Consider the following 13,015-nt stretch of genomic DNA (forward strand, 5'->3'; position numbering starts at 1 on the left):
TGTTGCAACACATGGGACACACTGTATCTTTAAAGTTCATGTGCAAACAATTTCAACAGCTGGAACATCTGTGATTAAACTGAACATCGCTGTGTCTTGTATTGCAGTGGGTATCTACTGTTTATCCAAGTGCTTTCTCAGCAGGCAGATATTACTAGGAATTGCACCAAGCCAGGGTTAGTTTCATGGAATAAAACACAGTGCATCACAGTAAAACAGGACTGAGCTGCTCAAGGAGCGTTCTCAAGGTTCCCAGTTGCAGCTCAAGTCAAATTGTTTTCCTGTAAAACAGGCATATCTACAAGATAAATCAATCCTTTATGCTTTAATGAAGTTTGCTGTCAATGCTCTTCCTGCTATCATTTCCTTAGTCCCAGGCTCAGCTGTGCGCTCATGCTTGCTAGTAATAAATTCTCACCCTGTCTGCATTGCGAATTTTCAGTGTAACTTTGATGTCTATCCAGGATAGCATTCAGCATGTCGGGATCGCTGAACAAGACTCCAACAACTCTGCAATGGATAAACAATACTCTTTAGATGTTTTTAAGGTATATAGATAATACTCCCTATATTTCTGCATAGTGCTTATAATGTTGAAATGTCTCAAAGGTCTTCTATTCCGTTACTGTAAAATGAAGTGTATATTTTTAGGTAAACACAGAAGCCAATTTTCACACAGCAATGCCCTTCCACACACAGTCCGGGATGATAAATTTAACTGAAGGATTGTTGGTCAGGACTGTGAGAGAAACTCCTTTCTCTATACACTGAAACCAAAAAATGCCCAATCTCTGAGACATCAAGTTGTTACTCACATCTGCAGTGCTAGGAAGTGGCATTAGCAGCAATCTGACGACACAGAAGCTGACCATTTGTTTGCATGGAAACCTGAGTGTAGCATTGTTTTGGTGAATGTGGGTTCACAGGATACTAAAATATAGATGATACTTTGTTAAAATGGGGGGGGAATGCAGATTGTCTTGAGCAGGGTTCTCCCAATGGGTCAATCGGCACTTGGTAGCATCTCATACTCGCTCAATAAAAACAAGAGGCTGGACCGATGTTTACTGCAATTTAAACAATAAAGTCTATATTTTTATTTCTAGATGCATGAAATACTTTGTGCAACTCGCTTAATTTTCGGTTTACTCAATAACGACGCAGTTCTATTGCTCCTTCCTTTTATCTATGATTATGTGTGAGAGCCCTACCAAGCGGTGATCTACAGAAAGTCAGTGGATGCAAATTCAGGAGGGAGCTGGGTAATATCTTGGGAATATTGGGATGTTTCTTAACAGACGTGATGTGATCACAAAATCATTGAAATTTCCACCCCATTACTAAGGAAGATCTAAGGCATTTTTATAGCTCCTATAATGGCAAAATGTCTCATACCACTTTATGGAAATTACTATCATGTGCAGCAATTGTTTTTTGTAGGCAGTTGGAGTAGTTAATTTGCACGCAGCAGAAGTCCCACAAACAGCCATGAGGCGCATGTGCTAATATTTGAGTTGCTTAGCAGTTGCATGCTTGATATTGGCATTTGTATGACATTGGCCTTTGCGTGTGTGTTTGCATGGTATTTAGTGTTTGGTATTGACTTTGTGTGTTAGTGGTTGCACGCTGCTCATCTTCGCTGGGCTGCAGATTCCTCACAGATTTTGATATAAAAACGTGGGCTTGGTTCTTGTGAATAGGAAATTGTAAAAATAGTTCTGTAATGGCCAGTGATGCTGTGGTGTGTTCACTTCCTAATTGTGTGCAGTCTATGGAAAATGATAAACCTCAGGATTCTGCTGACCGGTGTCTGTGTGATGGACTGGAACCTGAGAGGAAATGTTTCCTCTCGATGTGCTGAAGTTTCCAACCACCCCCCTCCCATCAAAAGCATTGGCTTGTTACACTCACAATCCTCATTTCCTTGTAATACCGAGAAGCTGCTTGCAATCTGTGAACAGGGAGTGGGAAGCTTCGAGTCTACAGTGGGAAAGTTGTGCCTGATTAGGCTTTGTGTATCTGGACACTTTCATGGGTCCATCAACCATCGGAGGGTTGGGAGTTCAAGCCCCTCTTTGGGACTTGAGGAAATAGTCCAGGTGCAGTACTGGGGGAAAGGTGCATTGTTGAAGATCATCATTTGTATGAGACATTGAACCAAAGAATTGTCTGTCTGTTTTTCATGATTCATTACTCATTCGTGTTCATTGGACTTTGAGGTGCACAAAATGACTGCCATATTTGCCTTTAAAAACAGCCGTTACATGTGATAATAAATGCTGAGAAGCAATTTGAGACTTTTTGACTCCTCTCACCGCCTCCTTCTCAAAACATACTACTCAGCATTTTTCTTTGCTGATCTGCCCACTCCATTAGCCTACCTATAGCCACCCGTGGTCTTGTGTATTCCTCCAGAGATTTGGATGAAGAAGGCCCCTCGGGTCATGGATTTAATCATTCCAGAATACTCCCTCTATTGTCATCCTATCACAGCATCAAGCTGGTTCTGAAATGAGTCCAGCATCCTGATTTTAACAAATCATCCTTTGAACTCATTCCAGTCATTAATTCTCCTCTGGATAAAAAAATACTTCTGATGTCTGTCTCGAAATTGCCCTTTTCAACCCTGGCCCTGTACCCTCTTGTTGTGCTGCGCTGGTGTATGTGTTCTGGGATAGTTTGAAAATTTTAAATTTCATATACCTCTATAAGATCTCTGAGACTTGTTTTTTAAAAGGCTGAAACATCTTAACCTCATAGCTCAAAGCTTATTTCTCTGACATTAGGGATCATCTTTGTTGCTTTGTTGGGCAACTCTGGTGAGATACAGTTGATTTATTTGTAGCATGCCTTCGTAGATGAAAAGTTTCAAAAGATTTTTGTATTGTAATCCACAGACTAATTTAACAAGGAGTGTGATTTCTTGGTATACACAAAAGCTGCAAGTCATTTCTCGAAACTTGTTTCAGTATAACGGATGTATAACTGGTGCAAATATTTTGAATGCTCCATTTCCTGCAGCAAAGATGTCAAAGATGCAAAAGATCTTGCCCACATCAGGTATCTTCCTACTTCAGTTGATAGCTCTCTCGCCTCTGAGTTATGAGGTATGAGAGTTATGAGTATGAGATTGTGGGTTTAAGTCTCAAGTCAGGACTTTGAATTCATAATTTCACAATGGCAATCCAGTGCAGTTTGCAGGGAGTGTTACATTTTGGGGCATGACGTTTTTGGACAAGACATAAAAAACATTTGCCTGTTAGGTGGACTTTAAAGATCCCATAGCATTGCAATATTGCTGGTGTTCCCATGGTGCTGAATCCAGTGTTTTCACTTGTATTAAACATCATTTTAGCAGATAACCAATAAGCAGTAATCAAGGAAGCAAAACACATACAACGTTCAAAAAACACTTACGCGTTGCTTTTCTTATCATTTGACCAAGAAACACACAAACAGGTCAAAGCACACATGCATACCCCATGTGAATTTGAGTTTTGAGATCACATGCCCAACAACAGTGTCTGTTACTCATTTTTTATTTACTGATCAACAATGCAATTTCACTACATCTGGATTCCCACAGTATTCCAAGGGTTTTGTATGAATTCAGCATCACCTCCTCACTCTAGGAACATAGGAACAGGAACACTCTTATATTCTATCCCTCTGGATATAAAGCCCAAGACTTGATTGGTCTTGTTTATAACCTACGTACCCGTGTTGCTACTTCTAGAGATTTGTGGATCTGAATCCCCAGCTCTCTTTGCTTCTCTACTCCTCTTAGATTCCTACCATCTATACTATAGAAAGTGAATTACTACGGTATTTTCCTACATTAAATATCATTTGCCATTTATCTTCCAATGCTCAATAAAAACAGGAATAAGGAGTGATATTTACTGCAATTTAAACAAAAAGGTTTGCATCTTTATTTCCAGATGCATGAAATATTGTACTTTGTGCAGCTGGCTTCATTTTCAATTGGGCTAAACATTTATGCAGTTCTCTCACTCCTTCCTCTTGTCTTTTTGATTCTGCTGCTTCATAACTGGAGGAAAGATTGGCCATGGTAGTTGTCTTTTCACTTTTCTGGTGGGAGGGCAATGTCTAACTTTTCATTATCAGTACAGGTGCATGTTTGATGTGCATGTGTGTGTGGGCACATGTTTATTTATTTTTGGGAGTGTAGGTGTGTGTTTGGGAGGGATTGGGGGGTCTGGGGGGATATGTATGTGTTTGAGTGAGTGTAGGGACTGTAAGCATAATGTATATATGGGGGGGTGTATATCTGTGCATACGTGCTTGAGAGGTGGGGTGTATGAATGTGTGTGCGGGAGGTGTGTGTGTGTGCGTGTGTGTGAGGAGTGCATGTGTATGTGTGTGTGCGATTGCTTCAGTTTATGTGTTTGACATACCATCAAAATCCAGTGGCTTCATGTCTCCTTAGGCAAGTTTCCTTACTCCAAACATCTAAAACTACTGTGCAGGTTGTGTTAATGATTGCTTTTTTTTGGCAAACATAGCCATGAAGTGAATAAGCAGTAAATCTTGAGGACTATTTTCCAGGACACTTGGAGACACTCCCTTCTCTTTTCAAACAGCTTCATAGGATCTTTAATGTCCATCTAAACCATCAACAACAACATCAGATTGCATATACAAAGCGCCTTTCACGTCAGGAGGATGTCTCGAGGTGCTGGACAATGAGAATTTGCATCCAAACTGCAGGTTGGGATCAGAGAGGGATGGAGGGCAAGGGGACTGGAGGAGGGAAGATGACCAAAGGTACAGTTGAAAAGTACAAGATGTTTTTGTGGAAATTCATCACCTTGATTAAGAGCATCTGATCCAGGCTTAGACTTCCACATTCGCATATCACCTACACACAGTAATTTTTCCTGTCTGGAATGGAATTCACACCCTCTCCCCAGAGGACGCACCCACTTTACCTTTTTCTTGAGAATATTAAGTGCAGGTTGGTGAGAACCAAAGCTTGGAAACCTCAGAGTATGCATTTGGGTACACCTGGAGTTTAACCGGTCTTACCTCCTTAAGGAGGGATTGAAAGATAGATAAGGAGGAGCGAGGTGGAGGCATTGAAGTAGGGAGTTCCGGAAGTTAGGGACACATTGACCAGAGGCATGGCCACTGATCTCCATGGTAAGGTGAGTCTGTATCCGCTGGGCAAAAGGAAGCGAAGAGGGGAATGTCAGCTTTATTTCTTTTGCGTCAATGTTCGGAATCAGGGAAATATCCATATTCTGGAAATACAGCTGGTTTCTCTTTTTTTTAAAAAGAAAAGTGATGTAATAGTGACATACTTATGGTTTTGTTCCAAATTTACAAGACATTGCCCTGTGAGAATTTAGTGGCCCAGCAGGAAATATCCAACATTCATTTTGATATTTTGCACAAGGAAAATACTGTCCGGTCTTCAGCTTGCCATCCAGTGGTTCCTTTTGACATGAAATATGATGAAGATAAGTGATTGCTTATATGTAGGAGAATGAAATCATTCACTGGTACAGCACGGCTCAATTACTGCATGCTATAACTGTGCACCACTTAAAATGTCTGGTCTCGGCAGATTGGCTCCTCTCCAGCTGATCGCTCATTTATCTAACAATTTTAACCAACCATCCCCCTCACTGCTTACTGCCAGATGCAAGTAGCCGTGAGCTGCTAGATTTATTTTCAGCTGAAGGTTGAGACACTGAGGTCAGTCCATTCAATGTAAAGCCTCCAGCAACTGATGACTCTCCTACTTCTCCTTCATAGTGAATAAGTATCTCCGTCTTATTTTGAGATCCCTAATCGAATCTGTTAACTTACCAACTGCAGTTTCGCCTTTTACACTGTTGAAAGTTGAATTCCTATCCACTGAGTTGCCAAATCAAATTCAATGGCTGCCCTAAAATTTAACCTGTGACCTTGGTTCAACGATAGAGCAATTACAGTTTTGTGGGGCAGAAATAGAAACAGGAAACATTGTTCAGTAGCAGACGTAATGAATCTTTAACGTTTGTATCAACACTAAATCATAGTACAGTGTAGACTGGTACAGAGGTTTAGCCTACTGAAATTGTGACTTGTGTATCTGAGTTCAAATCCAGCCCATTCTATCTTCTCTCTATCTATTGTCTTTAAAATCTAGTTTGAAATAGAATTAGCTAGTCTCTATTCACTTCTTCCTAGCATTTTATTTCCCTCGTCTCTCTCTCTCCCCCTCCCCCACATAATCTAAAAAACTGTCATGAATTTTCTATTGGCAATTGCATTTACTGTTCTGAAGATCGTTGACATTGATCCAGGGAAATTTGTTCACTGTAGGATTCCAACAACAGGGACCTTAAGATAAAACATTAGGAAATTAAAAAGGATTCAGGCAGATTCTTTTGACTCAAAGAGTTTATAGAAATAAATGATCCGATCATTAAAATGAATAATGTAAATAAATTATTGATTTATTGACATATTGATTGGGATCAATTGTCTTTTTCTGTTCCCATTGATTCTAATGTCTGAGAGTGAGCCCCCCCCTTTCTGGACAGTTTTGATATTGGAGTCAATATCTGAGGCTTCAACCCAAAGCCTGTCTCAAACTTGAAGTCTTGGTATCAGTAAAATATTAATCAAGAAACTCTTAATGGGATTAGATCGATCATCTGTTGGCAAAGATGGTGGGACCTCTGCACTGGTAATGGATCTCTGCCAACATGCTGGCTTCTCATATATCAAGATGAAACTCATACTGAAATGAAACAAAGTCACATTGAATTCAATACATTTTGTTTGATGTGATGGCGTGGTGGATTCTGGATCAAAGACTTGGCTTGGTCGATACCTGTTGTAATTGCTGTCCAAAATCAATGAAGACTTTAAGGAAGTGACCTTTTCCTCATTTCTTCAGTTGCAACAATGATTTTTCAATTGAACTTACAGTCACTCCTGGTCTAAGTCCTATCTGGTGACACGAAGAGATTGGTGGACACGCAGTAGTCCTGTTATTGCTGAACAAAGCAAGCAGGCAGTGGAGTGAGATATGACAATCTTACCTCATCTTACATCAGTGTTTGGATTCAGGGAAATTTTCAGATACTCAAATTACAAGTGGCTTCGCTTTGTTTTAAAAAGAGAAGTGATGCCACAATAACAAAACTGAAGTGTGTTCCTAATTCCGCATTCAACAAAACACACTATTGTACAGTAAATCCTGTTAAATGTTTGGAATGTCCGCCTGTCATGAAAGGTGTGATACTAAATAATACCAGATTATTATTAATAATTTAAAAAAGTCATCCTGTGAGTTCATTATTGTGTTCATGAATTGGGTGCATGGCTTTATATATAAGAAAAGTTTCTGAAAACGGGTTCTTTTGAAGTGCAGTGCAGAAAAACAACTTCCAAATTAAGGCTGAAATGAAGAATTTTGCACATTTCTGTGCAATCATAAATATTAATACAAAATGGTCTTACAGGTAAAGATTACGTGGAATTTCAAGCCTTTAATAGCTGATGTCCATTTTCAGTTTGGGAGCAAAAAAAACATGTGCAACCTTCTTGAGATGTGACTCCCCAGTTAATCCGGGGAGTGTAAATGCATAGAATTGAAAAGTGTGTTTATGTGTCAAGAATCATGATCTGCATTGAATTTACATAGAGGAATAATGATTCTCAAACATGAGCCTCATAAAAGATAGTGACGCTAGTCAAGTAATGAGTCATAATGCACGATACCTTCAAACTGCAGAGTACAAAGCAGAGTCCCCCAATCCACATTGCAATATGAATTAGCAGCCAGTTATTAAAACAATAGCATCTGGCGGACACTGAATGTCTTAGATTGCTCACAAGCCATACTAATCAGATACAGTGGCGACTACTTATAAGGCAGTGACTGGGATCCATAAAATCCCAACCTGGAGTACCGGGAATCTTTAAAGTTTGCCCGAACTGACAGATAGGTTTAACGTCTCATCTGAATATCGACAACTCAATTAATGCAGCACACCCCAGGCATTGCATTGGAGTGTTAACCTGAATGAAATGCGTCCAGAGTCCTGTCGTGGAGCTTGAACCCACAATCTGCTAATTCAGAAGTGAGTGTGCTACCAACTGAGCCAAGGTGACATTCAGAATTCATGCAGGCAAAATTCTACCAGATAGTTTCATTCATTGTATGTATTGCCCACTATTGTTGTCTGTTTTGCAGCTGTCTAAACCAATTTTCATGTTGTCCATAGCCCACTGATGATCTCCCTAGCTCTACAATTCATAAACTCCAACTCATGCAAAACAGCACAGTCCACATCCTCACTTATACCAAATTCCGTACCCCCAACTCCCCAAACATCACCAAACTTCATTGGAGCCTGTCTTCTCTTTCATGGTCTTCACCCTCACCTATAAATCCCTTCATGCTCTAGGACCTACTTAGCTCTCTGATCTTCTCCAACCCAACTCCTCCATTTGTTCCCCCCAGCTCAGCTAACTCAGGCTTGCTGTGATCCACTTGCTTCTCTGTGTCACATTGGTAGCTAAACCTTCAGTTCCTACCTCTGGAACTCCCTCTTTCTGTTGCTCCATTTTGCACACTCTCTGTCTGTCTATGTGTCAACCTAGCTTGTCCCTGTGTCCTGGCTAACAATTCCCCAAATAAAATTGGTCATTCATGGCTATTAGTGGGACATTGTGTGTGCAAATGGACTGCCAAGTCCCCCACAGATACACAGTCACTCCCCTTCACAGTGAAGCACTTTGAAACATCTTCCCAACTTGAAAGGCGCTCTACCAAATGCAAGGAATATTATTAAAGTTTATTATATTATTTAAAACCTACCTCTTCAAATGCGTTTACAGCAACTTCCCTACTTGCCCCCTCCCTCTCCCCTGTTCCTTGCTCGGCATCCGATGCTGTCCTTGTAAAATGCTCTGAGACATTTTCCTATGTGAAGGACACTTTAGAAAATGCAAGTTGTTGTTGGTGATAGTTGAATGTCCGGAAACAAAAGGCACATCTCTTTTATTTAATTTTTAATGTGATTTTGTAGATCACATGGATGTGGAGTTGGTTTCAGAAAACTTCCAGAGAGAACCACTTGCAGATATTTTTCCTGAATTTGCTTGTAGAATCATTTTGTCCAATAGAATTGCAGAATTTTTTTGAAAATTCAAACTTATTCTGGAAGACGTTTCTTATTAAGAACTGGGGCAAAACAACTACTGAATTAAGATTGAATTTAAGATTTTTCCACAAATCTGCACATGTTAACATTACAACAAATGTCAGAATGTTACAGTAGGGAAACAGATCATTTGGCCCAACTAGTCAGTGCCGGTATTTATACCCCACATGAGTTTCCAGTCTTCCTAATTTCTTCTCCTATATCCCTTTGTTCCCTTCTCCCTCTTGTGTACACAAGATAATGGTTCTTAGGCTAAGAGCAGGAGAAATGAAGGCCTCTGACGTGTAGCAGAATGCCTCTTCCCAATGACAGCAAGTTCTTCCTCTCATTGTTGTCACAAGGTGTTGAGTTGAGCTCAGACTATTCCCCACAGCACCACGTTGAGTTAAGAATTCTGCACAATTCTGTGGATCCTTAATTTTTAAGGCAAAACTGTTTTAGAGACCAGCTGGAATTTCGGGCCTTGGTTTGGTTCAATGAACTAACAATGACCGAAACTATAGATGATCAGTCAACTAAGCAGTCACCATGAATTATGTTACTCTATTTTTTAATATGTATTTTGCTGCATAAATGTTTATGAATGCTTGAAGTTAAATTTGTTGCATTGACTAAAGCCTTAAATTGTCTTCGGCACCAAGAATGAAAATTAATATTTTACAAATAACTCATTTTGAAAGCTCGCAGTTTTATACAAGTTCATTCAGATGCAAATCATGGGCCTATTGTGTTTCAGAGATCTGCTGGCACCAAATTATGCTGAGACACATTACAGTCAGACCGGAGAGCCACAGACAAGTTACCCTGACCACAAGGTGAGTCCCATTTAATAAACGATTTGAGTCTGTGACTCATAGGGTCTGTGGCAAGGAAATATGACATATCAGGCCTTGGACAAACATAAGAGTGAGCAGCAGATATTGGGCCATATTTTAACGATGTATCATATCTTGGTAGTATGTGAGTAAGCTGATCTTTGGCCCAATTGAACATACTGTCACCCTTCCCTGGTTCTTACAACTCAGTGATACCCTGGCGAATGGTTACATCTTCAAGATACAACAGGATAGATATTACTATATTTAATGGTCCCAGGGTGTAGTGCTGCATGCTCGTGAATGATAGGTTATGGGCTCACACTTGTACTTCTCCATATAGCAAGAGCATGTGTCTATTTCACTGAAAGAAGCTGTAATTAGCAAGTGGTTAACATGGAATTATGTCATACTGAGCCGTATAGAGTAGATTGTCAGTGCTCAAATCCCAGTCTGTGTTGAGTTAGTTATCTGATCTCAGCCAAGGCAGCAGTTGTGTTACAATTGGCCTCAGTGGCCCTCAGTTAGGGAAGAGGAACATGATCTATGGTTCCTGCTCCTGATCCATTCACTGTCACCTGCTGGAAGGTGTATAGACATGGGGGGATAGGGTAGTAATGGGCTGGATCAGGTGTCCGCTGGAAATGCAGTCCAAAAGCCTCCCATTGCTCGCTGTCACACATGACCAATAACCACTCGGATGAGGAATTGGAGGGAGCCTCGATCTTATTGAATTGTACCCTGTAGAAGGAAAAATGAGTCAGATGCTTTCAAGATAAGAAGAAGGGAGAAAATGATGGAAGAAAGATTGGGGGGGAAACGTGGTAGAGGTTAGGTGCAGACTACATTCAGGAATGGAGCCCATCTATTTAGAGGTCTGTTGCTATAATTAGAAATGAGATCAGGAAACATTTGTTGCTGCAGAGGGTTATGGAATGCAGTGGCACAGAATGCTACAGGGGCAGAAACAATTGGAATGTTTCAAAGGGAGATGGTTTGATAGAGGGAAACCTTGTTATAGCGTGGGTTGGCCATGTCTTCCTCACAAAATACAATACAATACAAAATTACATTTGTAAAGCATCTTTCACATTGGGAGCACATCACAAGGCGCTTGATGTCAGCTGTGCTTCCTATCTGTGGTGCGCATGTGCAGTGTGCGGAAGTGATGTCAGTGGAGATCTATGGACCGGGAAGATGGGATTTTTTAGCAAGGGAGCCCAGCTGGCAGGGTGTATTTCAAGTTAGCTCAGGTCCCACAAACAGTTGTGGAATAAGTGACCAAATGATTATTCTTTTTTTTAAGGAATTATTAGCCCTAGAAAGGCACTTCTGCCAATCTACTAACAACTGGGTTCCTATTTACCGCTAGGTAAATAGAGGTGTGTGGAGTAAGGAGCTTTTGTTTTGCCCTGTTGGGAATCAAACCTACGTCTTTCGCTTGGGAGGCAAGTGCCTAAACCACTAAGCTACAGGACTCCATGATGTAATACAATAGTGAACAGGCTCAATGGGCTGAATGACCTCCTGTCCCTATATGGCATCAACATTGTGGACAGGATATTAAAGAAGTCAAATGCTCTTCTGGAGTAAAATCCATAGTATCCAAGCGTATTAATCAATTTCTAGAAACAGGCAGTGGGGCCAAAACCACCTGTTTCTGCATTGATAAACAAATGTTTAATATCCACCACTTTCCCATGCCCTTACGTATTCCAATGAACTCAGCTGTGCGGAATATAGAATCGTCCCCCTCCCAAAAAATGCAGACCATATGCTGGCAGAGTGGGCAAAAGTGCGAATGAAAGAGAAAAATCAATTCACAGCATTATTTTTGGAATTCAGTAACAGATACCATAGGGTTTATCGCAAGACTCTGCCTGAAGGGACATTCTGTCTTGGGAAACAAGCTGCCTTTTCTGAGAGCAACAGCCGTGTCCGTTTCGGTGCAAGTTTACTTTGTGGAGATAGAGAAGCTTTTCTTTTTTGACGTTGGTAAATGTCTTTTTTAACACAAAACATCTGGAGCATCGTACTTGCCTCAAAATAAGGTCAAGGTTGTGTCAGATTAGAAAAGCCCACGGCTCCATGAATTCATAAACTGCACTTGCAAAGCACTCTGAAATGCAAATGCAGTGAGATATTTATGAATGATTTATTTGCAGGACAAATTAGAGAGAAACACGGCTGCCTTGTTAAATCTGTGTTGTAAATGAATCTACTTGTAATGCTTTCAAAGGATTTTGTGACTAAAAATGCCAGACCTCAAATCCTCCTCTCGTGCTACACCAAGTATCAGGGATGAAATACTTTGCTTCTCATGCCTGAGGAATGGACATAAAATAATTCCCCTCTGGTGCCTCGGAAGCCTAGCAAGTGATTGTATGGGTGTCACAACAGTGTCTGTCTCCACCCACAGGCCCTTTCCACAGAGAAGCAATCAGGAATCCTGGTTAATTTTTTTTCACGCCTCCAAAGCAAATGAATGCTGAGACCAATTGTGGTGCCCCAACTGATACCCTAGTTGAGATTAGCTGACATAACACAGATGAAGTCTGAAGCGTTTTTTGTTCTGTATGGCTCACTTGCACCAGATAGTGGCTTTATCAATCGAGCTATCTGAGGAGGTTCGAAGAACAATCTTAAAATGCTGTGAAGTGCTGGAATCAATGGGCAAGTGATGTGCTCCATGAAATGAACATATCGAGGTCAATTATGCAAACATATGTGTATGAAGGCAATTTATGTGCTCCCTTTATTACACAATTAAAAATCAATTAAAATGGACTACAGAGTCTTTAATACTTTTTTAGGGTTGTTATTTGCATTTCTGCAATTCCCTCCGTACACGTGCGCTTGCCTAACATAGACCACATCATGATGCAATCTGTGAAATTGGCATTCTCGAGTATTGGGCATTATGCAGTTATTATTCACTGTGGAATAAGTGGACAATGCACTGGTGTTATATGAGGCAGGGGAACTGGAACGTGTTGGTGGCTGGAGCTCTTG

General features: G+C 40.6%; 1 protein-coding gene across 1 annotated transcript in view; it reads left to right on the plus strand.

Moving 5' to 3' along the window:
• The window catches only part of adam19b (ADAM metallopeptidase domain 19b), a 57,420-nt gene that overhangs the window by 23,711 nt on the left and 20,694 nt on the right, over window positions 1-13,015 (plus strand). Inside the window, exon 4 of the mRNA XM_042339960.1 lies at window positions 9,925-10,003. Coding sequence (XP_042195894.1) covers window positions 9,925-10,003 — 79 coding nt within the window. The remainder of the gene's footprint in view (window positions 1-9,924; window positions 10,004-13,015) is intronic.

The sequence above is a fragment of the Callorhinchus milii genome, unplaced genomic scaffold (assembly GCF_018977255.1).
Source record: "Callorhinchus milii isolate IMCB2004 unplaced genomic scaffold, IMCB_Cmil_1.0 Scaffold13, whole genome shotgun sequence".
NCBI classification, from domain to species: Eukaryota; Metazoa; Chordata; class Chondrichthyes; order Chimaeriformes; family Callorhinchidae; genus Callorhinchus; species Callorhinchus milii.